The sequence below is a fragment of the Lampris incognitus genome, chromosome 7 (genome assembly GCF_029633865.1).
Source record: "Lampris incognitus isolate fLamInc1 chromosome 7, fLamInc1.hap2, whole genome shotgun sequence".
Lineage (NCBI taxonomy): Eukaryota > Metazoa > Chordata > Actinopteri > Lampriformes > Lampridae > Lampris > Lampris incognitus.
Window position 1 is genome coordinate 66,197,724 of NC_079217.1, and position 26,998 is coordinate 66,224,721.

Below are 26,998 nucleotides of genomic sequence, written 5' to 3' on the forward strand. Positions count from 1 at the left end.
ACTGAGGGAGAGGATGGGGATGAAGCACTGAGGGAGAGGATGGGGATGAAGCACTGAGGGAGAGGATGGGGATGAAGCACCGAGGGAGAGGATGGGGATGAAGCACTGAGGGAGAGGATGGGGATGAAGCACCGAGGGGAGAGGATGGGGACGAAGCACCGAGGGGAGAGGATGGGGACGAAGCACCGAGGGAGAGGATGGGGACGAAGCACCGAGGGAGAGGATGGGGATGAAGCACCGAGGAAGAGGATGGGGATGAAGAGCGACGCGGAGTTGGCCTGTACACTGGGATGTGTTCTGGTAACTGCGGTCAGGGGGCGTGTCCTTCTGGTGACGTTGCGCTTGGGGGGGGTGACTTTTAATGATGTGTTTACAAACCACAACCGACAGATCCTACTCGTTGTACCGTTAAAGTCGGACTACATTTAAATACTGCACGAGCCACTACCCCGCCCCCCCCCAACAACCTCTACAGGTCTCGTTTGCTGCTCATCCTCCTCAAGTCGCTGATGCTGAACGTGTCCTATCATCCAGTATGCTGATGACACGCTCATTAGCAGCCCGATAGGCGAGCCACCCAGCGGAGGGGGCGCGTTAGCATGCGGAGACAAGCTGCTGCATTTCTACAACCCCTGGGTCAACCTGCCGAGAACTTCTGTTTACATGTCGTCTGTCGATCCTGAAGAGACATAATGCTGCTTTACTCACGTTTCCATGACGTTTCCATGACGCAAATTAGAATTTACCGCAGCTTCTCTCGACCGTGTTCTCAAACTGACTGACTTTTCACAGCACTGAGTCCTTTCAGACGTCGTCGTCATTAAACTGACGACTGATGGTTTGCATGTTTGTGATCTTTTCTGTTGAATGCACCAGAGAGTGTGACGTCAGACCTCCTTCTGCAGGCTGAGCTTGAGACGAAGCGGTTTCTCCGACATGAGGAAGTCAAAGGTGGTCTCTGCTGTGGGAACCAGTTTCATGTCCTCCGAAGCAAACTGGATCTTACGGATGGAGAGACGAACGGAAGTCCTGCAGAGAGACGTATACATTTTATACTTACACTGTCCTGCAGGGAGACATATATATTATATACCTACACTGTCCTGCAGGGAGACATATCTATTTCATACTTAGACTGTCCTGCAGGGAGACATATATATTCTATACTTACACTGTCCTGCAGGGAGACATATATATTTCATACTTAGACTGTCCTGCAGGGAGACATATATATTTTAAACTTACACTGTCCTGCAGGGAGACATATATATTTCATACTTAGACTGTCCTGCAGGGAGACATATATATTTTAAACTTACACTGTCCTGCAGGGAGACATATATATTTTATACTTAGACTGTCCTGCAGGGAGAAATATATATTTTATACTTAGACTGTCCTGCAGGGAGACATATATATTTTATACTTAGACTGTCCTGCAGGGAGACATATATATTCTAAACTTAGACTGTCCTGCAGGGAGAAATATATATTTTGTACTTAGACGGTCACTCCAAAGGAGTTGAATCAAGTGCACCGGGACTTGGTATATATCCGTGAAGACGTTTCGCCTGCACTTGATTCAACTCCTTCGGATAACCATGACCTGGATGAATGAGAACATTCACAGACATGTTAGACTGTCACTGTATTGAAACACTTTGACAGTACTTTTCATGACACATCCATGCCAATAGTCGGGTTTCCATCCGTATGTATAGCAAATTTTACTGAATTTTAACAATAATAATAAAGATTTCAGGATTGAAATGGATGCCTAGTCTACATGTACATGGGTGTCCAGTCTGGCCTCAGAACGCCTTGGGATCCCCCAGGAGGAGGTGGAGGGTGTTGCTGGGGAGGGGGACATGTGGAGTGCCCTACCCTGGAGGAGCAGCTGATGAGATGAGATGACAAACAAATGCCAAACTCTTCCAAGGGCACATCATATTAGTTGTTCAACGCTCTCCATTTCCATTGTCCAGTGTGCTCTTCATCACCAAGCTTCCCATCAAGTTTTCCTTCGTTTAAGATTTGACTGGCGCTCTTTCAATTACGTCATCTTGTTGTCCCCTCTCCCTCTGCAGTGGTATAATGGCACCTGGCTGGAGAATTAGCGCCACCTACTGCTTACCTCGATAAACCGACTCCTAATATTTGCATAACAGTAGTGGATGGAAACGTGCATAAAATTCGCATTTTCTTTTGCTGGTTTTCTGAGAATGTATGATACATTTGGATGGAAGCCCAACTATAGAGACGCATGTTGTAATAGTAGATGTGCGGTTATGGCAGGCAGAGTAAATCTATTCTTACTGTTTCTCAATCTTGTCGTCTTGGTTCTCGGCACAGAAAGCCTTCACTTCAAACTCGACGGCACATTTCTGTTGGCGGACCAGAAGAGTCAGATGAGACATTTCTACTGAGAAGCAAACACCTCCAGTTGACCTGTTCTCACATGTTACTAAAGGACTACATTTCCTGGATTACTGAGGTAAGGAGGGTCCTGGGGGATGGCACCAGTCAATATGAAGAATAGACCCCCGCTGAACTTGTCACTCCATCCATCCATCACTACAAATGAATACAGTCAGACCAACCCCCAAACCGCAACACAGGCAGGGAAAGACCGAGACAGACAGACAGACATACCTTTCCTACGTCCGAGGGCCCAGGCTGCAGAGACACTGAACATGGCAGATTGTCTGGAAACTGGACGAAAAACAAAGACAGATAAACTTAAATCTTCCATATAATGGAAGATGATCCACTACCTCTACTACTATCACTTATAGTTACTCCCGTTAGGGCTCGCCACAGTGGATCATCCATTCCCATTTCTTCCTGTCCTCTGCATCGTCGTCTGTCAAGCCAACCGCCTGCATGTCCTCCCCCTTTCTTGGGGGGGGGGTTCCCCCTTTTTTCTCCCCAGTTGTATCCGGCCAATTACCCCACTCTTTCGAGCCATCCCGGTCGCTGCTCCACCCCCTCTGCTGATCCGGGGAGGGCTGCAGACTACCACATGCCTCCTCCCATACATGTGGAGTCTCCAGCTGCTTCTTTTCACCTGACAGTGAGGAGTTTCACCAGGGGGACGTAGCACGTGGGAGGACCACCTATTCCCCCCAGTTCCCCCTCCCCCCTGAACAGGTGCCCCGACCAACCAGAGGAGGCGCTAGTGCAGTGACCAGAACACATACCCACACCCAGCTTCCCACCTCTGGACAGACACCTGTCTGTGGACATAGTCTGTGTCTCTGTACTTGCAGAGTATTGACAGGATACTGGTGGTCAGTGGTCCGGTGTATCTTTACCTCGAAGAAGAAAGGGATGGCATTTGGTCCCAGCTTGTGGAGAAGTTTCTCCTGGGCTCTGGTGTGGGTCAGTCTGCTTTTGTCCTGCAGTTCTGGGTAAACCTGCCGTGTCACCAGGAACAGGTCTCTCCTGAACACCATGCCCATCACGTCCATATCCTGTCTGCCATACCGGAACGTGCAGGACAGCATCACATACACTAGTGCACAACAAAGGCTGAGTCTCAGAAAACAGCAGCAGTACAATACAATACAACACAACACAACACAACACAACGCAACACAACACAACACAACACAATACAATACAATACAATACAATACAATACAATACAATACAATACAATACAACAAAAACGACTTTATAATCCCACTAGATGAACCCCGCTACAATGTAGCGGTTTGGTTATCCACCCGTCTAAATCTCCCTCCTCTTCATCCTGCCAGCTAACCGCCTTCCCCCTGACCCTAAACCCCCCCCCCACTCCAACTCCCTCCCCCCAAATGCTCAGAATCATCTGAAATGCCGAGGAAAGTGGTTTTTAGCCATTTTTAGAAAATGCATATTTTGCATAATTATGCATAATTATTATAATTATTTTAATTTCTACTATTTGTCTGGTCCTCTCTGGAACAATACCTACCACCTCCAAAAAAAATGAGGATCATAAGTGCATTTTTGCAAAAATGCATTTATTTTGCATAATGCCAAAACATTTAAGTCCCAGAAAAAAAAATTTTATAGGTGAAAAAAATCAGAGATGCTCAGAATCACCTGAAATGCCGAGAAAAGTGGTTTTGAGCCATTTTTAGAAAAATGCATATTTTGCATATTTATGCATAATTAATTATGCATAATTTTAATGTTCTGCTATTTTTTATAGGTGCCCCTGATCATCCCCAATAACCTCCAAAAAGAATCGAGGCCCCAAGTGCTTTAGTTTGGCCGTTTATAGACTCTCACACAGACACACACCACACACCAGACACACGTTGTGACAATACAGGAGTAGATTAGGGGCATTTTGTTTGGAGCAGCTTTTTGTTCCCAAAACACAGCAGCATGCAGACAAACAAATAATGCAAACAATAAATAATAACACTGCAGGGAGCTAAATAGGCAAGATAAACCTGATAAACACAAAAAGATAAACTTGGTAAACACAATAAAATGATCAGATAATAATAATTTAAAAAAAAACAACAAAAACTTTTAGTAGTCGAATTGAAGAGGGAATGAATGATTTAGAATACCGGGTAGTTTTACCAGCAAGTAAAACATGACGACGCCTTGATGGCACCAGAGGAAATGCACTGGCTAGAACTTGTCCAGAAGAAGCCAAAATACTTGCTGCTTTCTGGAGGATTTGTTGGTTGAGAAAAGAATTCAGATGTCTTTGTTTCACTCCGGGGGGCTTAGAACAGATTTTAACAATGCTGGTCAGGCTGGGAAACCAGCAGGTAAAAGAAAACCTTAGAAGACTCTCAATAAAAGACTGATAAAAGCAACAGAGGATGACAGGACTGACAGGAAATGAATTTAGTTTACGCAGAAGGTGAATTCTCTGTTGCCGCCGTTTCACAACAGCCTCCATGTTCACATCAAATTTACTGATAATAGTACCCAAATATTAGTATGATGTAAGCATGTCCACACTTTCATTATGTGTGATGCTCTCTTCAGCTGCATCCCTGTTACGTCTAAACACAATAATCAGTTCCTTGGTTGTAGAAACACTTAAGTCCAAGAAGTTGTTATCACACCAAGAAATAAAATCAGTGAGTGCATTCCCATGGACCGAGTCTGAACCTCGGAGGAGGGTCAGCAATGCAGTGTCGTCAGAAAATGTGACCAAATAGCTGCCCTCCTGAGTGCACCTGCATCCACCAGTGTACATAATAAAAAGTAAGGGTGAAAGGAGACATCCTTGTGGTGAGCCTGTGGATACAGCTACGGAGTCTGGGGAGACAGCCATGGGAAACACCCTCTGCTCTGTCAGTTAAAAATCCAATATCCATAACACAAGCCAGTGAGGCAAATTAAAATCACATAACAACCTAGCTATTAAAAGATGCGGCTGCATCATATTGAATGCCGATGAAAAGTCAGTAAACAAAAGCCTGGCATGGGCTTGCGGCTTTTCCAAGTGCTTATAGAGGTTACTACGTATAAAAAGCTTCGCATCCTCCACACCTCTCCCTGCCTGGTGAGCAAATTGCAATGGATCAAGTTTTCCATCCACAGTTAACAAAACAGGGTTTTAAATAATTTTCTCAAGGATTTTCCTTATTAATGATGTCAGCGCGACTGGTCTAAAATCATTAAGTTGCCTAGGATTGGTGTTCTTTGGGACAGGTATCACAGTTCCCAGATAGCAGGGATTTGGTTACAATCAAGCGACGTCTGGAAGACATGGTGGAGGACACCGCTAAGCTGGTCAGCACAGTATCGCAATGTGAATCCACAAATGTGATCTGGACCAGGGGTCTTCTGATGTTAATTAACCCTGTGATGAGCACATGTTATCTATGAGGTGGACCTGTGTGTCACACTGACCTCGCTTTCCTTTCAGCTGCCCAGGGTCGATCAACAAAACCCCATCTGAGAGAAAGACAGACAGACAGAAATGGACAAAGAGAGAGAGACCAAGAGAAACAGGCAGACAAACACATCAGCAACAGAGAAAGAGAATCAGAAAGAAAGACAGACAGACAAGGAGACAGACAGGGAGACAATTGCAAAAAAGGGATTGACGGTGAGACAGGTAGAATGTGAGACTGTCTTTAATTCGGTCCAGCTGTTTTTGTTATTTTGGTGTGATATCTGATATGTCACGCTCAGGACAGGATTTTATCAGACTCTATCGTATTCGTCTGGTTATACTGGTAAGGTCCCAGCAGCCAACAGTAGTGGGTTGTGGCTATACTGGTCCGGTTTAAATGTGTGTTACAGTGTCATTATGAATCAGGGCTGAGATGGGGTTCATGCTCAGAGTTCACCAGAATAACACTATATCACACTATATCACTATATCACAATATCTTAGTAAATGTCTGTTATTGTTATATGACAGGAAACACAGTCACCCGAGTTACTGGGTGGGGAGGTAATAGCAGTAGTTTGCAAAGCCATTTCAAATAATATCTCCTACGGGCAGGCGTCTGTACAGATTTGGATGGGCCTTCTCCTGGATAAACTTGTAGCTAACAGGTGAGAAGAAGCATTCAGAAGCATCTTCTTGTAAAATGTTTAAATCGAATGTCTGTCAATGTTCTCATTCATCCAGGTCATGGTTATCCAAAGGAGTTGAATCAAGTGCAACTGGACTTGATATATATCCGTGAAGACGTTTCGCCTCTCATCCAAGAGGCTTCCTCAGTTCGTGCCTTTCTGACTAGACCAAGCTAGTCTGACTGGCTGGTGATGAGACTCAGAATTTATCCTCTAGGAGTCGTTATCAGAGCTATTGATATGCTATTGAATTGAGCTATTGATATGCTATTGAATTGCGCTATTGATAGCTATTGAATAGCTCTGACAACGACTCCTAGAGGATAAATTCTGAGTCTCATCACCAGCCAGTCAGACTAGCTTGGTCTAGTCAGAAAGGCACCAACTGAGGAAGCCTCTTGGATGAGAGGCGAAACGTCTTCACGGATATATACCAAGTCCAGTTGCACTTGATTCAACTCCTTTGTTTAAATCAAACCTTCAGGTCCATATTTGATTGTCTCTGCTGCATGTATGATGATGTTGTTAGTGCTCTGTATGAAGGTAGTAAGCCCTACTACAAGTATAAAAATAAGACACATAACATCAGGCCTGTTGGAACAAGTATGTAGCTGGGTATCATGAAGAAGCCTGTGAAGCCTTTAAATCAGGGGCTACAGCAGGCAGACCCAGACAAGGGCCTGAGCCTGAACACAAGAAGCTCACTAATACAAGATACAAGTATGCCATTCGCTTCATTTGTAAAAATGAGCAAGCCATGAGGGCAGCTAAGAAGCTGCTAGGAAATAATGTTGCTTCGTATATAAATATATGTGAACAAATACTGTTGCTTTGTATATTTAGGTGCCAGTTTAAAATCCAAAAGTGATCAGATAATTCATGTTATTAGAGTCCAACTTAGATTTCCTGTTTATCAGAAACTTGGCTTCATGATAATTCCCCATCTGCTGTTGTACAACTCCCGGGTTATAACACTTTCAGGAAAGACTGACCAGACATAAAGGGGGCGGGGTTATGGCGTATGTAAAGAACGGCATTCATTGTAATGAGATTCAATGGCAAGAGTCAACTGATTTGGATGTATAGGCCTAAACATAATTTTACCACCTCAGATGTCCTATATAGGACATCTGAGGTGATACTCAATCTTTTATCAACCACCCTCTTCAAACATGAACTCAAGAAGATGTTAAGTCAATGTGATTTCAAGAAAGAGGTCATTGTAATAGATGACTTAAACTTGGGAAGACAAATCCTTAAAGGAAAAGCTCAAGAAAACTACTGATAGTTTTAATTTAACTCAAATGCTTAAAGTTCCAGCAAGAATAACAAACAGCACCAGTACCCAGATTGACCTAATATTTAGCAATGGACCCGAAAGGATCACAAAATTACACAACATGATAACTGGCTGTCAGACCATAATACGGTGCTCATATCAAGAAAATTAACATGCAGGAGGTTCACTACTCATACTACTCATGGAAATAAGGAACTCTTTGGCATCCCAATAAACAAGCAAGATGACTTCAAAACAACCATAAACTGAGATGATCTACTTCTTGAAAATGATTCAGCAGTAACTCGTCAAAACTTGACAGAAACATTACAATCTATAATCATGAATTCTCGGTTAAGATGAAACGCAAAAATAAGAAACAGACTCTCTTCTGGGTGAACAATAATGCCCAAAAATTAACGAAGGAGCAAGACAAGGCCTTGAAAAAAGCCACAAAATCAAAGATGTCCCTTGATAGGCATACATTCACAATGCTAAGAAACAAGGTAACAAGAGAACTGAGAAAAGCAGAGGCGGACTTCTTCATCACAATCGTTGAATGGTAACTCAAAAGCTACATGGAGCTAGACTAAAAAATTAACCGGTCAAAACAACATCATAACAAAGCCAACTGAATTGAAGGTCAATGACACAATCCTACAGAGCCCAGGGCCTACAGGCCCTCAATAAATACTTTGCTGAGTCAGTGACTACCATAGCCCAAAAGTAATCACATCTCTCAAGTCTTCAAGGGCTAAGGATATCTATGGTATGGACACACTCATGCTGAAAGAGATCAACTCCTCAATAGCTAACCCACTAATGCATATCATCAATACCTCATTGGGTCAAGTGAGGTTTCCCAACTCATGGAAATCTGTGGTTGTAACCCCTATATTCAAAGGCGGTGACCCTCATCTGACCACTAACTACAAGCCCATCAGTATTTCACCCATAGTATCAAAGGCATTCAAAAAACTAGTCACCAAACAAGTCACTGACCATCTCAACAACGGCTCCTTTCCACTGCACCCAATGCAATTTGGATTCAGGGCTAATTACTCAACGGAAACAGGTACATGCTATTTCATAGAAAAAGTTAAGCCGTCGATGGACAAAGGCAAGGCTGTAGGGGCCGTGTTCCCTTAACTATGGAAAGCACCCGATACCGTTAATCATAACATCCTACTGCATAAACTACTCAGTTTCAATCTTTCCAAAGAGTTTGCCAATCTTACCAGATCCTACCTCTCATCTCTCTCCCAGCTTGTCAAAATCAATAATAATTCTCTAGATCGATCAACTGGTGTCCCACAGGGCTCCACACTGGGTCCAATCCTATTCAGCATGCACATTAATGATCCACCTTCTGTGTGTGGAAAATGTGACATCTTAATGTATGCTGATGATAGTTATTTTTTCTCATGGTAAAACTACAGAAGAGGTAGCAATCAAGTTAACAGATGTTATGCTGAAGGTCACATCCTGGCTTAACCAATGTTGTCTGCAGTTGAATGTGTTGAGAACAGCTTGGCTGTTTTCTCAAAAGGCAACAGCATTATTGTAGTGCCAAGATATTCTCATCCAGGGAGAAAAACTACAAATTGTCTCAGAATACAAATACTTAGGAGTACACATAGATTCAAACCGTGTCTTCAAAACCCACATAAAAAGGGTCTGCAATCAAGTAAAATTTAGTTTTGCAAATTTCAGGTTAACCAGAGACTTTCTATCAACTTGAGGAAGCAAATTAAATGAGAGAATAAACGAGAGCAAGAGAAGGTTGGATGATGTTGGGATAGTGAATCAGGAAGTGCGGTGGATTAGCAAGGAGGAAGTGAGGGCAGCTATGAAGAGGATGAAGAGTGGAAAGGCAGTTGGTCCAGATGACATGCCTGTGGAGGCATGGAGGTGTTTAGGAGAGATGGCAGTGGGGGTTTTAACTAGATTATTTAACACAATCTTGGAAAGTGAGAGGAGGCCTGAGGAGTGGAGAAGAAGCATACTGGTACCGATTTTCAAGAATAAGGGTGATGTGCAGAACTGTAGCAACTACAGAGGTATAAAATTGATCAGCCACAGCATGAAGATATGGGAAAGAGTAATAGAAGCTAGGTTAAGAGGAGGAGAGGTGATGATCAGCGAGCAGCAGTATGGTTTCATGCCATGAAAGAGCACCACAGATGTGATGTTTGCTTTGAGAATGTTGATGGAGAAGTATAGAGGAGGTCAGAAGGAGTTACATTGGGTCTTTGTGGATTTAGAGAAAGCATATGACAGGGTGCCGAGAGAGGAGGTGTGGTATTGTATGAGGAAGTCGGGAGTAGCAGAGAAGTATATAGGAGTGGTGCAGGATATGTATGAGGGAAGTGTGACAGTGGTGAGATGTGCAGTTGGAATGACAGATGGGTTCAAGGTGGAGGTGGGATTACATCAAGGATCGGCTCTGAGCCCTTTCTTGTTTGCAATGGTGATGGACAGGTTGATGGACGAGATCAGACAGGAGTCTCCATGGACTATGATGTCCGTGGATGACATTCTGATCTGTGGTAAGAGTAGGGAGCAGGTTGAGGAGAGCCTGGAGAGGTGGAGGTATGCACTGGAGAGAAGAGGAATGAAAGTCAGTAGGGGCAAGATGGAATATATTCGCCTGAACGAGAGGGAGGACAGTGGAATGGTGAGGATGCAAGGAGTGGAGGTGACAAAGGTGGATGAGTTTAAATACTTGGGGTCAACTGTCCAAAGTATCAGGGAGTGCAGTAGAGAGGTGAAGAAGAGAGTGCAGGTAGGGTGGAGTGGGTGGAGAAGAGTGTGAGGAGTGATGTGTGACAGAAGGGTACCAGCAAGAGTTAAAGGGAAGGTTTACAAGATGGTAGTGAGACCAGCTATGTTGTATGGTTTGGAGACAGTGGCACAGATGAAAAGACAGGAGGTGGAGCTGGAGGTGGCAAGAGATGAAGATGATAAGATTTTTATTGGGAGTGATGAAGAAGGACAGGATTAGGAAGGAGTATATTAGAGGGACAGCTCAGGTTGGACGGTTTGGAGACAAAGCAAGAGAGACAAGATTGAGATGGTGTGGACATGTGTGGAGGAGAGATGCTGGGTATACTGGGAGAAGGATGCTGAATATGGAGCTGCCAGGGAAGAGGAGAAGAGGAAGGCCAAAGAGGAGGTTTATGGATGTGGTGAGGGAGGACATGCAGGTGGCTGGTGTCACAGAGGAAGATGCAGAAGACAGGAAGAGATGGAACCAGATAATCTGATGTGGCGCCCCCTAATGGGAGCAGCCGGAAGTAGTAGTAGTAGTAGAGAATGAATGAAAGTCGCCTACATTAGTTTTATGTCATGAAAACCAGGACGGTGAACCACAGCTGATCTTTTAATCAGGGTCCCTTCTCCCGGTAGGTGGAAAAAGGGGTGGTTTGTCACCAGGTCCGAGCACCGGAGAAGGGGGGATACGCCTGGCAGGGATCTGCCACTCTACTGACTGCCATCTTCTAGTTGTTTTTGTTTTTCATCTGAACTCACCTACTGGCTCCACGAAGTCACAGTGGTCCACAAAGTCCCGCTTGGCCATGTAGACAGTGACCTGAAACACAATGCAGACAGGAACCGCTGTTCAGTCTTAACCCAGACCGCAAGCGAGCCAGTCAGGTCTGAAGTCGCCTGCTGACTTTCATCTCTAACAATATCTTTTATATCTTTTAATCTAGGCTCCAGCATCCCGCGACCCCAATTCGGATAAGCGGCTTGGATCATGGACGGATGGGTTTAGCTCGTAGTGCTTCTGTGCAGACACATCACATGTTTAAGTAGTGAAAGGGTCCGAGGTGCTCGTCTGTGGAGCAGGCTGCTGTATGTTCCTCAGACCCAGTCTTCACGTGTTTGAGTCTACGGGGGATTTGGTCATAGGGACTACATGTGACGGGTCACGTGTAGCTCACACTAAAGCTGCGGGTCGCATGAAGTGATGATGCTCGGCCAGTAAACCTGACCGGACTTCATGTGTATCAGGTCCACGCAGTGTTTAAAGGCTTGTGTGTTTGGAGGGGGACAGCTGTGAAGACCGGCAGTCCACCTGTCTGAACTGGACTCCATGTAGACATGAAGACCACCGGCTCCATGGCGCGACAGGAAACGTTGGTTAGAATCTCCTCTGGATCTGAGACTCTGCATCTGGATACCGAGTCCCCTTTCTACACCAGACACCAGTCAGTAAGGTACCAGTCAGTAAGGTACTAGTCAGTTAGACACCAGTCAGTAAGGTACTAGTCAGTTAGACACCAGTCAGTTAGACAACAGTCAGTAAGACAACAGTCAGTAAGGTACCAGTCAGTAAGGTACCAGTCAGCGAGACAACAGTAAGACAACAGTCAGTTAGACACCAGTCAGTAACGTACCAGTCAGTAAGGTACCGGATAGTGAGACACCAGCCAGTAAGGTACCAGTCAGTAAGGTACTAGTCAGTAAGGTACTAGTCAGTTAGACACCAGTCAGTTAGACACCAGTCAGTAAGGTACCAGTCAGTAAGGTACCAGTCAGTGAGACACCAGTCAGTTAGACAGCAGTCAGTAAGGTACCAGTCAGTAAGGTACTAGTCAGTTAGACACCAGTCAGTTAGACACCAGTCAGTAAGGTACCAGTCAGTAAGGTACCAAGTCAGTGAGACACCAGTCAGTCAGACAGCAGTCAGTAAGGTACCAGTCAGTGAGACACCAGTCAGTAAGGTACCAGTCAGCGAGACAACAGTAAGACAACACTCAGTGAGACAGCAGTCAGTAAGGTACCAGTCAGCGAGACAACAGTAAGAAAACAGTCAGTTAGACACCAGTCAGTAAGGTACCAGTCAGTAAGGTACTAGTCAGTTAGACACCAGTCAGTTAGACACCAGTCAGTAAGGTACCAGTCAGTAAGGTACCGGATAGTGAGACACCAGCCAGTAAGGTACCAGTCAGTAAGGTACTAGTCAGTTAGACACCAGTCAGTTAGACACCAGTCAGTAAGGTACCAGTCAGTAAGGTACCAGTCAGTGAGACACCAGTCAGTTAGACAGCAGTCAGTAAGGTACCAGTCAGTGAGACACCAGTCAGTAAGGTACCAGTCAGCGAGACAACAGTAAGACAACACTCAGTGAGACAGCAGTCAGTAAGGTACCAGTCAGCGAGACAACAGTAAGAAAACAGTCAGTTAGACACCAGTCAGTAAGGTACCAGTCAGCGAGACAACAGTAAGACAACAGTCAGTAAAACAGCAGTCAGTAAGGTACCAGTCAGTGAGACAACAGTAAGACAAGTCAGTAAGACACCAGTCAGTAAGGTACCAGTCAGTAAGGTACCAGTCAGTGAGACAACAGTAACACAACAGTCAGTGAGACAACAGTCAGTAAGACAGCAGTCAGTAAGGTACCAGTCAGTGAGACAACAGTTAGTGAGACAGCAGTCAGTAAGGTACTAGTCAGTGAGACAGCAGTCAGTGAGACAGCAGTCAGTAAGGTACCAGTCAGCGAGACAGCAGTCAGTGAGACAGCAGTCAGTAAGGTACCAGTCAGTGAGACAGCAGTCAGTGAGACAGCAGTCAGTAAGGTACCAGTCAGTGAGACAGCAGTCAGTGAGACAGCAGTCAGTAAGGTACCAGTCAGTGAGACAGCAGTCAGTAAGGTACCAGTCAGTGAGACAGCAGTCAGTGAGACAGCAGTCAGTAAGGTACCAGTCAGTGAGACAGCAGTCAGTAAGGGACCAGTCAGTGAGACAGCAGTCAGTAAGGGACCAGTCAGTGAGACAGCAGTCAGTGAGACAGCAGTCAGTAAGGGACCAGTCAGTGAGACAGCAGTCAGTAAGGTACCAGTCAGTGAGACAGCAGTCAGTGAGACAGCAGTCAGTAAGATAAAAGTAAAAGCAGCGGGGTGTGCAGACTGAGGGGACAGGAGTCATATTTCCATGCTGTGCCTCAGCTGCTGATGTTGGACTTACCGCCTTGTTGCGGGACGTCTTCTTGAACACCACGTGTTTGCTGGTCATGGTGGATTCGTGTTAATGTGGACGCCTACAGGGGGCAGCATAGAACACGCGACATAAACATCACATCACCTTATCACAGTTCCTCTAACTCATTCACAGTAATGCAGGAGTCAGGGGGGCATGGCTCAGCAGGTAGAACGGGTCATCTAGTAATCAGAAGGTCGCTGGTTCGGTGCCTGGCTCCTGCCGAGGTGTCCTTGAGCAAGACACTGAACCTTTGACTGCTCCTGACGAGCAGGTTGGCACCTTGCATGGCAGCCTCCACCGTCAGCGTATGAATGTATGGGTGGATGTGAGGCGTACGCTGTGGGAGGTCAGTAGACTAGAGAGGTTCTGGATGTAAACCCAGTCCACTTGCCACCCGAAGGGCTGGAGGAAGAAGCAGCCAGAGCCACCTGAACAGGGTTCTGTTGACGAAGTCTGAACCAGAAGTGAACTACTCTGCATTTCTCACTGCTGCTCTTAAAGCATCTGTATAGAAAAGCATCCAAACCAAACAGATGCCAGTCCACCGTCCTCCCTGCACTTCAACTCCACCCGTGGGCTGGTGAAGCACGACTTACCAACACCACCTTACTGGACTCAACCCCTGTCTCTTAATACAACACCACGTCCTCGGCGGGTTTCACCGTGTGACACAGTTCAGTATGAGAAGGTGAATGTTGTCCTGGGAGAGGCGGCCTGCTGAACAGTCCTACAAAGCTTGGCAGGCACGTCAGCCTGCAGTGCTGACGCCTTGGTCCTGACCCCAACCTTCACCCTAGCAGCACAGCACAACACAACAGACACACACACAACCACAAGACGGCAAGCAGGGGCACAACCTGCCAGAAACTCACCTGACACACACACACACACACACACACACACACACACACACACACACACACACACACACACACACACACACACACAGGCAGACATGCAGCCATCAGACAGACAGACACACAGACAGACAGACACACAGACAGACAGGTAGGCAGACAGACACACAGACAGACAGACACACAGACAGACAGGTAGGCAGACAGACACACAGACAGACAGACACACAGACAGACAGGCAGGCACACAGACAGACAGGTAGGCACACAGACAGACAGGCAGGCACACAGACAGACAGGTAGGCAGACAGACACACAGACAGACAGACACACAGACAGACATGCAGCCATCAGACAGACAGACACACAGACAGACAGGTAGGCAGACAGACACAGACAGACAGACATGCAGCCATCAGACAGACAGACACACATACAGACAGGTAGGCAGACAGACACAGACAGACAGACATGCAGCCATCAGACAGACAGACACACAGACAGGCAGACATGCAGCCATCAGACAGACAGACACACAGACAGGCAGACATGCAGCCATCAGACAGACAGACAGGTAGGCAGACAGACACAGACAGACAGACACACAGACAGGCAGACATATATACAGACAGACACAGACAGACAGACAGACCGACAGATAGGCAGACACACAGACAGTCAGGAAGACAGACAGACAGACAGACAGATAGGTAGGCAGGAAGACACACAGACAGACAGGCAGAAATACAGACAGGTTGACAGACCTGGAGTTGCTCTGGATGTGGTGGTCTATAGCAGAGTGCACCTTTGCAGCTTGGCAAAGCTGCATTTATAATCTACCTGAATCCACCTGACACACACACACACACACACAGAATGTAATCCTCAGCACTCTGCAGAACCATCCAGACCACGTCACCGGACTAGCTGGACTCTGGTCAGCATCACATTTATGTGCTGGGGTTTCTTAGTAACATCACCTGAGTGATGGTGACCTTTGACCTGTCTTCTAAACTCACTGTGAACTAGTCTGCATTACATATCAGCTCTATGTGAACTAGTCTGGATTACATATCAGTTTCTATGTGAACTAGTCTGGATAATTTATCAACTCTATATGAACTAGTCTGGATTACGTATCAACTGTATGTGAACTAGTCTGGATTACATATCAGTTTCTATGTGAACTAGTCTGGATTACATATCAACTCTATATGAACTAGTCTGGATTACGTATCAACTCTATGTGAACTAGTCTGGATTACATATCAACTCTATGTGAACTAGTCTGGATTACATATCAACTCTATGTGAACTAGTCTTGAGTACATATCAACTCTATGTGAACTAGTCTGGATTACGTATCAGTTCTATGTGAACTACTCTGGATTACATATAAACTCTATGTGAACTAGTCTGGAGTACGTATTAACTCTATGTGAACTAGTCTGGATTACGTATCAACTCTATGTGAACTAGTCTGGATTACATATCAGCTCTATGTGAACTAGTCTGGATTACATATCAACTCTATGTGTACTAGTCTGGATTACATATCAGCTCTATGTGAACTAGTCTGGATTACATATCAACTCTATGTGAACTAGTCTGGATTACATATCAACTCTATGTGAACTAGTCTGGATTACATATCAACTCTATGTGTACTAGTCTGGATTACATATCAGATCTATGTGAACTAGTCTGGATTACATATCAACTCTATGTGAACTAGTCTGGATTACATATCAACTCTATGTGTACTAGTCTGGATTACGTATCAGCTCTATGTGAACTAGTCTGGATTACGTATCAGTTCTATGTGAACTAGTCTGGATTACGTATCAGCTCTATGTGAACTAGTCTGGATTACATATCAACTCTATGTGAACTAGTCTGGATTATATATCAACTCCATGTGAACTAGTCTGGATTACATATCAGCTCTATGTGAACTAGTCTGGATTACATATCAACTCTATGTGAACTAGTCTGGATTACATATCAACTCTATGTGAACTAGTCTGGATTATATATCAACTCCATGTGAACTAGTCTGGATTACATATCAGCTCTATGTGAACTAGTCTGGATTACATATCAACTCTATGTGAACTAGTCTGGATTACATATCAACTCTATGTGAACTAGTCTGGATTATATATCAACTCCATGTGAACTAGTCTGGATTACATATCAGCTCTATGTGAACTAGTCTGGATTATATATCAACTCTATGTGAACTAGTCTGGATTACATATCAACTCTATGTGTACTAGTCTGGATTACGTATCAGCTCTATGTGAACTAGTCTGGATTACGTATCAGTTCTATGTGAACTAGTCTGGATTACGTATCAGCTCTATGTGAACTAGTCTGGATTACATATCAACTCTATGTGAACTAGTCTGGATTATATATCAACTCCATGTGAACTAGTCTGGATTACATATCAGCTCTATGTGAACTAGTCTGGATTACATATCAACTCTATGTGAACTAGTCTGGATTACATATCAACTCTATGTGAACTAGTCTGGATTATATATCAACTCCATGTGAACTAGTCTGGATTACATATCAACTCAATGTGAACTAGTCTGGATTACATATCAGCTCTATGTGAACTAGTCTGGATTACATATCAACTCTATGTGTACTAGTCTGGATTACATATCAGATCTATGTGAACTAGTCTGGATTACATAACTGGATTACATATCAACTCTATGTGAACTAATCTGGATTACATATCAGATCTATGTGAACTAGTCTGGATTACATATCAGCTCTATGTGAACTAGTCTGGATTACATATCAGCTCTATGTGAACTAGTCTGGATTACGTATCAACTCTGTGAACTAGTCTGGATTACATATCAGCTCTATGTGAACTAGTCTGGATTACGTATCAACTCTATGTGAACTAGTCTGGATTACATATCAACTCGATGTGAACTAGTCTGGATTACATATCAACTCTATGGGAACTAGTCTGGATTACATATCAGCTCTATGTGAACTAGTCTGGATTACATATCAGCTCTATGTGAACTAGTCTGGATTACGTATCAGCTCTATGTGAACTAGTCTGGATTACGTATCAGTTCTATGTGAACTAGTCTGGATTACGTATCAGCTCTATGTGAACTAGTCTGGATTACATATCAACTCTATGTGAACTAGTCTGGATTATATATCAACTCCATGTGAACTAGTCTGGATTACATATCAGCTCTATGTGAACTAGTCTGGATTACATATCAACTCTATGTGAACTAGTCTGGATTACATATCAACTCTATGTGAACTAGTCTGGATTATATATCAACTCCATGTGAACTAGTCTGGATTACATATCAGCTCTATGTGAACTAGTCTGGATTACATATCAACTCTATGTGAACTAGTCTGGATTACATATCAACTCTATGTGAACTAGTCTGGATTACATATCAACTCTATGTGTACTAGTCTGGATTACATATCAGATCTATGTGAACTAGTCTGGATTACATATCAACTCTATGTGAACTAGTCTGGATTACATATCAACTCTATGTGTACTAGTCTGGATTACGTATCAGCTCTATGTGAACTAGTCTGGATTACATATCAGCTCTATGTGAACTAGTCTGGATTACATATCAGATCTATGTGAACTAGTCTGGATTACATATCAACTCTATGTGAACTAGTCTGGATTACATATCAACGCTATGTGAACCAGTCTGGATTACATATCAACTCTATGACCACAATGTAAAACAGACTGGACTCAGTTCAGATTCTGAGTACCAGGTCATGGCTGAGTGCGGCCTGGCTGCTCCCCTGCCACTGAAACGGGAAGACAGATGAGACGAATAAGAGATAAATAACAATACAAGATAAATAAAATAATATAAAAGATAATAAGAGAAAATAAATAAAATAATAGAAATAATAAAAGAAAACTATAAAAAGAAAATAAGAGAAAAACGTTTTAAGGAAGAATTGTTGTGTGTCTTTATAGTGGGACTTGTGTTCTTGCCACTATTTATTATCGTTGTCATTATTCTCCAGGTTTTTCGTCCACTGCCTCCACATCCAGGTCCAGCTACAAGCCTCCTCCAGACTTCAGAAACGTCGTCCCTTTATTTGTGTCATGTGTGCTTCTATACAACTGTTTGATACCTTTTAAAATAGTCAACTTTATTTATACCTTTCCGCCATTGGAATGAATGGGGCAGATTGCTAGAAACTCAGCTCTTGGGCGTCCGGGTGGCGTGGCGGTCTGTTCCGTTGCCTACCAACACAGGGATCGCCGGTTCGAATCCCCGTGTAACCTCCGGCTTGGTCGAGCGTCCCTACAGACACAATTGGCCGTGTCTGGGGGTGGGAAGCCGGATGTGGGTATGTGTCCTGGTCGCTGCACTAGCGCCTCCTCTGGTCGGACGGTCGGGGGGAATAGCGTGATCCTCCCACGCGCTACGTCCCCCTGGTGAAACTCCTCACTGTCAGGTGAAAAGAAGCCGCTGGTGACTCCACATGTATGGGAGGAGACGTGTGGTAGCCTTTTTTCTCCCCAATTGTACCCGGCCAGTGACCCCACTCTCCCGAGCCGTCCCGGTCTCTGCTCCGCCCCCTCTGCTGATCCGGGGAGGGCTGCAGACTACCACATGCCTCCTCCCATACATGTGGAGTCACCAGCCGCTTCTTTTCACCTGACAGTGAGGAGTTTCACCAGGGGGACGTAGCACGTGGGAGGATCACACTATTCCCCCCCAGTTCCCCCTCCCCCTGAAGAGGCGCCCCGACCAACCGGAGGAGGCGCTAGTGCAGCGACCAGGACACATACCCACATCCGGCTCCCCACCCGTAGACACAGGGCCAGTTGGGTCTGTAGGGACGCCCGACCAAGCCGGAGCAACATGGGGATTCGAACCGGCGGTTCCCATGTTGGCAGGCAGCGGAATAGACCGCTACGCCACCCGGACGCCCCGCGTCAACATGTTCTTTATCGTTTTACAGGAAATGACGGAGTGAGAGACTATGAAGAACACCTCCGAAACGACTTGCTTGGCATGTCGGGGCAGTTCCTGGCGTGCAGGTGCTGACCAGTGCAGCACGTGATTAGAAAACGTCATCCACGCGAGTTGACGGGAACTTCCGAGACTTCCGGGGAGAACCGCGGGGCGCTTTCATGCGGCACACGGTGAGGGTCCACGTGGTAATCCTGCAGCTGAGCTGACCAAAGCCCCTCTCGTCCAGGTCAGCACAGCGTCTGCTGACCGGAGCGGATTAAACTGCCCCGCGACTAATCAGATGGAGCAACGCTGCCCCGCATTAGAGCTCCGCCGCGGCCATGTGTCAGGACTGTTGCATGACGGGAAGAAGTCACCCGGCCTCGTCGGAAACCGTTTAGTTATTAGAGACTGCGTAATCACCTGCAAATAACACGGCAGTCTCTCCAGCCTGACCAAGGAGCGCAAACCCCCGCGTTGTCCTACTGGCAGGAAGCTTGGTTAGTCTGTAACAACATGTCCACCACAGCGTTTCCATAATCTTTTAATAGTGTGCAGACATGGAACACATATACACATTCATATACATTTATAACTTAAACTTCACAATCATGCGTCCCCTACAGGGGCGGGGCCACCAGACAACCAGCAGCGAGGAAACTTTGGCTTCTCCAGGGAGCGCCGCCGTGAGGAGTCTCGGGAGGGGACCCAATAGCACAGTCTGTCCAGCAGGTGGCAGCCTCACACAACCTCCATTATGTCGTTTGTGATTGGCTGGCCAGTTGGAGCGAGCGGCGGGCCGCAGCCTCAGAAACAAACCACCGGGTAAAGTCTGGCCTTCAACTGGACGAGGAGCCTTCAACTTTACTTCCGCCAAGCGTCCAAGTCCTGGTTCACCTGCTCTGCTTGGCCAGTCGGAGACATTCCAATTTGTCAGGAAGGATAAGAAGGTGGATTCGGTTGCATCTCACATCGACGGTATCGCAAGCCGTTCATTTGTAAGGCCTCTCCCTCCACCCCGGACTCTCCGACCCCAGCAACCCAAGGACAGCAGGTAGACCTGGGATCTTGCACTGCTGCGCCGCCTAGAAATTACTTGACGCGGTTCCCCTACTTTCTCTGGTCGACATGGAGCACGTGTTTCATAATCCTGTAACAGGAGTCTACTCTCCGTGAGTGAGGGAAGACACCCAACCATCTGACGACAGACTCGGTCTGTCCCCACCTCTCGTCTACATTTGGCTTCAGCCAGGAGCTTCCCTGTGGAGCTATGACTGGTGCGGAGACACTCGAGACTGGAAACCACATTTATTAAACTCATCTGTGGGACAAGACATGGGGGTCAGGGGATTATAGAGCCACCTGTTATGCTGGGGTCAAAGGTCAGACCCTTGCAGCGGTCCGTGTCCTGACAAGCTGCCCACGAGCAAGGCTGAATCCACCTGGTCTCACGGTCACTGAGATCAGTGAGATGAAACCTCTCCCTGTCTTCGTCAGGCCTCCATACGGCCACAGAGGACCTACAGCTGCATACAGACTAAGTGAGTAGGAAATCAGTTGTAGCTGGGTTTTCCAAACCGAACCAGCATCTACGAGTCCACCAGCAGAGGACATGCTGTGTGAGAAAAGCTCAGCTGTGGAGAAGGTCCACATCTACACACGACGACAAAGTGTTTTGCACTAAAACCAGGGCAGGAACCTAAAGGGTCTTGCAGACATCGTGTATGACGGGCTAAAACACAAACCACCTCGTCTTCCCAGCCGAGCAGGACTTCTGACGAGGACCAGAAACTCCGATGCCTGGCTGCTTGACCCATACTGTGGGAATTTAAACCGACGGAGACCTTGGCTGGTGTTAAGAGTCCCACCCCGGTGGGTGTGGGGCTTAGCTGTGACATGGCATAATGCTAGCTAATGACCCCAGAAGGATGCTTCTACTACCTGCTGTACTGACGCTTTGGATTACAGACGACAACCGTCAGATGACAGTCGGTCAAACCGTCGTTCACAGCAGGACATTTCTGTTTACCCCACTGGTTCTCATTGCCCCTGCTGGGGTTCAGGATGCAAGTTAATCTCGACCAGTTGGGAGTAAATCAGGTTAGTTCCTTGGTAAATTCACGTGGACAACAAAGTGCTGTTTGACTTAAGGTGCTGCATGCAGGGGGACGGTCTACACAGGAAACAGCAACAAGATGGGATGAACATGACTGGATGAGTTTCTCTTTTTTTTTACCCCCCCCCCCCCAATTGTACCCGGCCAATTACCCCACTCTTCCAAGCCGTCCCTGTTGCTGCTCCACCACCCCCTCTGCCGATCCGGGGAGGGCTGCAGACTACCACATACCTCCTCCCATACATGTGGAGTCACCAGCCGCTTCTTTTCACCTGACAGTGAGGAGTTTCACCAGGGGGACGTAGTGCATGGGAGGATCACGCTATTCCCCCAGCCCCCCCCCTCTTGAAAAGGTGCCCCAACTGACCAGAGGAGGCGCTAGTGCAGCAACCAGGACACACACCCACATCCGGCTTCTGTTCCGCAGACACGGCCAATTGTGTGTCTGTAGGGACGCCCGACCAAGCCGGAGGCAACACGGGATTCGAACCGGAGATCCCCGTGTTGGTAGGCAACGGAACAGACCACCGCGCCACCCGGACGCCCTGGCTGGAGGATGTTCTGTGGGTTGACTGAGGGCAGAATCTGCCAGCAAGCATTCAGTGACTCCCTACCATCATCAGAGACATGCCAGTGTTATCCGACCTGACCTCTGACCCCTGTACAGAGAGGATCAGAACTACAGAGACTCCACATGGGCCCACGTTTCCCATAGTTTTTATCATCACCATCCCTTCCGGTCTTTTCTTCTGTTACCTCGAGCGTTGAGTGAAGGCACGGGGCTGTCATAATCTAACAACCCTCTGAAATGCCACCGTGTTGTCACGGTAACAGATCAATAAAACAAGGTATTTCACACGGACAAAAACCTGCTTACAGCATCAGGACCACACACACACACACACACACACACACACACACACACACACACACACACACACACACACACCAGCGAGTAGCGATTATCATAAACCGTCGTCAAAGACTGGTCAAGTTGTTTAAACCCAGGGCATCATTTAAACTCATTACAGATAAAACCTTCAGCGATCATTTCAGTATGGAGAAACTTCACCGGGCCTTCTCACCGGGCCTTCTCGCCGGGCCTTCTCGCCGGGCCTCAACACAGTCCGTTGGGACAACCGTTTAAGCCTTCAGAAAACACGTCTCACGCTTCCAGCGACCGGTACCAATGTAGCGAGGAAAGTGTTTTTCCTGAAAACACAGACATGTGGACTTGTTAGAAGCCAGTTCAAACCCTTTTTCAGTGGAACATATCGACACAGGTCTGACGCTGAGCTTCCATTCCTCAGAACGAGACACATCCTGGTTTCCCAAGGTTTAAAGAACTGTCCTCTGGCTTGGTCGGGCATCCCTACACACACGATTGGCCGTGTCTGCGGGTGGGAAGCCGGATGTGGGTGTGTGTCCTGGTCGCTGCACTAGCGCCTCCTCTGGTCGGTTGGGGCACCTTTTCAAGAGGGGGGGGGGCTGGGGGGAATAGCGTGATCCTCCCATGCGCTACATCCCCCTGGTGAAACTCCTCACTGTCAGGTGAAAAGAAGCGGCTGGTGACTCCACATGTATGGGAGGAGACATGTGGTAGTCTGCAGCCCTCCTGGATCAGCAGAGGGGGTGGAGCAGAGACCGGGACGGCTTGGAAGAGTGGGGTGATTGGCCAGATACAATTGGGCAGGGGAAAAAAGGGGGGGGAATCCCCTCCGCCAAAAAAAACCCCTGTCCTGTTGGACTGTGTTGGACTGTTGGACTGTGTTGGACTGTTGGACTGTGTTGGACTGTTGGACTGTGTTGACGTCCAAACAGAAGGTTCGGGAAGTGCGGGGTCTCTCAGTGCTGAAACGATCGGTGAAGTTTTTGTCCTTACAATTTTAAATGACGCAAGATGACATTTTAATGAAGTCCGGGCTCAAAAGTAAGGAGAGCATCTCCTTTAACAATAAGTTGGCTGAATTTTAACAGGAGTCTCTGCAAGATTACTGGTTATCTGGCTGGTGGACTAGACTAGACCACCTTACTGGTCATCTACTAGCGTTGTACCGATGGTGACCAGTTTAACCAGCAGGCTGTCTGGGGCATTAGCTGTTCTCCCCGGGGTGAGTTTAGCAACACTGCAGGATGAAGGAAAGCGCTCAGAGTGACGTAGTGGACTAAAACCAGCCAGGACACGACACGATTCTCTAACATTAAAACATGGAAACCGTACTAAATCCACGCCGTTTTAAAAAGCCCCACCAGCTGTTTGAATCGAAGGCAGAACGGCGAGTCCCCAGCTCTCCTGGACGTTGGTGAAATCAGGACTCTAAAGAGAATTAGTTTCCTTCACAGCCTCCCTTCCTTCTCTCATAGCCGCCACTTTGGGTCAAAACCAGAGATCACCGGGAGATTCAGAGTGGACACCGCAGCATCTAGTGAAAGCCATTTACTGCCCAGTTCTTCATCCACGACAAACAACTCTGGCGGGGACAGACGCTCTGGAGACGTTCAACATCCCAACACACACCACACCGACCTGCCCATTAGGATTTGAAGGACAACCCCCTCCCCCCCAGCCAATGGCTGTGCCTCAACGCCACAGTCCAGAATGCCAGTCGGCCAATAGCATCCGACCGCAACAGAAGTCGATCACATGTCGGACCACAGCACAGCCTTGCTGCCTTTCTCGACGCTCACCACGTATGCTCCAGATGGAGACCAGGCCACAGAGTTGATGGCGGAGCTGCAAGACAAAACAGTTTACAGTTAAAACCAAGAGACTGAAGCAAAACTGACATGAGCATGTGTGTTAACACTCCAAGCCTAAAGAAAGGACACTTGTTCTTACGACACATCCGGTCTGGTTCTGTCTGCTGGACTTGTCAGAGCACTGCCAGTTTAACATTGTTGTGACAGCCTTCTATACCCAGCGTGACCCCTTCACCAAAACAGGTCCCCGGTATTACATATTGTGCATTTCACATCCTCCATCATGAAGCAAAGGGATTTTCATAGTTTGGAAACGCTCGTCTGAGACGGAGCTTAGACCATGATGGAAGGTGATACCAGCAGCATCTCGTGGGAAAGCGTTCTTGCTTTCATTGGTTGGTGATCGGAAAACTCCAGATATGTGCAGAAAGACTGAACAGACTGACGACTTTATTTAGGATTGAGGGGGGAAAACCACCTGAAATCAAAGCCATTTGTTCCCAAACATGCCAGACTTCTGGTTTACATTAGTGTGTAAAATGGTGGCTTGAGGGTTCAAATGATTCCACCAGTTACTCAAAAAACTGGATGAAAAAGAATTGGAGTCTTCATCCCCTGACTCTCTGCACATCAGTTTGGTGGAGCGGAAAACATGGATGGACATCAACGTCTCAAATGTGGGAGTATTTTAAAATAAAGACAATACATTTGTCTGCATCCACCGCTAAACTGAACAAGCTCATCACACGGGCACATCCTCTAAGTCCAGTGTTTGAAATAGAAGCATACAGGATTTTAGTTCATCATTTTCCTAGAAAGAACTCTCCGGGGTCGGGTCGCGGTGGCAGCAAACTAAGTCAGGCTCTCTAGATGTCCCTCTCCCCAGCAAGGCCCTCCAGCTCCTCCTGGGGGATCCCAAGGCATTCCCAGGCACGATTAGAGATGTAGTCTCTCCAGCGAGTTCTGGGGCTACCCTGGGGTCTCCTCCCAGTTGGATGTGCCCAGAAAACCTCCAAAGGAAGGTGCCCAGGAGGCATCCTAATCAGATGCCCGAACCACCTCAACTAGCTCCTTTCGATGCGAAGGAGCAGCGGCTCTACTTCGGACATCAGGAGGGAGCTCGGAGTAGAGCCGCTGCTCCTTTGCGTCGAAAGCAGCCAGTCGAGGTGGTTTGGGCATCTGACTGGACGCCTCCTGGGCGCCCTCCTTTGGAGGTTTTCCTCCAAAGGAGGATTGTGTATAGAAGTTGGTCTCACCTGTGGCTCTTATCCAGGGTCCGGTCCACTTTCCCTGTCAAAACATTCCAGACGTACAGTGCTCCATCTGCAGAACCTCCAGCCACATAACTTCCATCAGGACTAGACAGAAAGGAGGAAACATCTAGAACAACTTGTCTTCAGACTGAAGCCCGTTTACAAAAGGTTACCAACATAAAACCCCTGTATCAACACAACCCAATAGTCTGCCTATGATTTACTCATTGTGTCATTTGTGGATTTCAGTCACGGGTATCATCACTTGGTTTATTGTACAAAAGTGTTACTGACTGACTCGTGGTTCCCTTGTTGAACAAGTCTCAGCAGGGTCAGACTAACCTGAAGGTGACTCTAGTCCAATCCGCTCCGCATTTAAAGCCCTCAGCGCTGCAGAGACAAAGATCAGTCAGAACTTCACACAAAGTCCACGTGTGAAATCATGGGGACTGGACCAGAGGCCCGTGTCTGGCTGGTCCACGTGTAAGAAAACCAGTTCACCACTGAGAAAAGCATTTCTACAAATGGGGGCCAGGGGCTGATTAAATGTATGACTACTTCCTTCTGAACTTCAGTAACCATCAGGTTAGATATTTTCATTATCCAGAGAACACACACTTTGGACACTCTTGGTTTTTCTTTGTAATGTCAAAACTTTGTGGTCATGTCTTTGTGCATTTACGCTGAGGATCCTGTCAAGACATTCCTAATGTGTGTCCAAGTCTGACTCAGCTTGATAGTTGGTACCTTTTTATTGAAGGAAATGGTAGGCAAGTTATGTGTGTTTGTTGTTGGCGGTGTGAGAGCCAACCTGAAGGTCTGTCTGACAGCGTTGGTGCGCAGGTCGATGATCTTAACCAGGTCATCTCTGGAGCAGGTCAGCAGCTCGGTGCGGTCGTGGTTCAGGTCCAAAGACGTCACTCTGCCCAGCAGCTCCAACTCTCTGACTATACTCTCAGCTCTGACCAGGAGACACGGCAATTAATTTAACTGCTATTATGTGCTCATCACTGATGCTGTCGTTACCATGAGTAACACACAGACCCAAGAGACTCGGGCTTATCTAGCTTCTCTACAAGGAAAGACGTCAAACATCTGCTGCCTGGCTCAAAGACCTGACAGCACCATGACACTGTAGGCCAATTACCCCACTCTTCAAGCCGCCCCGGTCTCTGCTCCACCCCCTCTGCTGATCCGGGGAGGGCTGCAGACTACCACATGTCTCCTCCCATACATGTGGAGTCACCGGCCGCTTCT

General features: G+C 46.7%; 2 protein-coding genes across 3 annotated transcripts in view; both read right to left on the reverse strand.

Moving 5' to 3' along the window:
• LOC130115357 (S-arrestin-like) overlaps nucleotides 1–24,121 on the reverse strand; it is a 37,418-nt gene extending 13,297 nt beyond the window's left edge. Inside the window, exons 1-8 of the mRNA XM_056282977.1 lie at nucleotides 24,039–24,121; nucleotides 13,798–13,870; nucleotides 11,357–11,417; nucleotides 5,872–5,916; nucleotides 3,315–3,514; nucleotides 2,653–2,712; nucleotides 2,317–2,384; nucleotides 894–1,029 (exon numbers count right to left, since the gene is read on the reverse strand). Of these exons, the coding sequence (XP_056138952.1) occupies nucleotides 894–1,029; nucleotides 2,317–2,384; nucleotides 2,653–2,712; nucleotides 3,315–3,514; nucleotides 5,872–5,916; nucleotides 11,357–11,417; nucleotides 13,798–13,845 (618 nt within the window). The 5' untranslated portion in view covers nucleotides 13,846–13,870; nucleotides 24,039–24,121. The remainder of the gene's footprint in view (nucleotides 1–893; nucleotides 1,030–2,316; nucleotides 2,385–2,652; nucleotides 2,713–3,314; nucleotides 3,515–5,871; nucleotides 5,917–11,356; nucleotides 11,418–13,797; nucleotides 13,871–24,038) is intronic.
• atg16l1 (ATG16 autophagy related 16-like 1 (S. cerevisiae)) overlaps nucleotides 23,429–26,998 on the reverse strand; it is a 39,220-nt gene continuing 35,650 nt past the window's right edge. For both annotated transcript variants that reach the window (XM_056282975.1, XM_056282976.1), the window contains 4 exons: nucleotides 26,553–26,702; nucleotides 26,084–26,131; nucleotides 25,745–25,846; nucleotides 23,429–24,522 (listed from right to left, as the gene is read on the reverse strand). In XM_056282975.1, coding sequence (XP_056138950.1) covers nucleotides 24,429–24,522; nucleotides 25,745–25,846; nucleotides 26,084–26,131; nucleotides 26,553–26,702 — 394 coding nt within the window. In that variant the 3' untranslated portion in view covers nucleotides 23,429–24,428. The remainder of the gene's footprint in view (nucleotides 24,523–25,744; nucleotides 25,847–26,083; nucleotides 26,132–26,552; nucleotides 26,703–26,998) is intronic.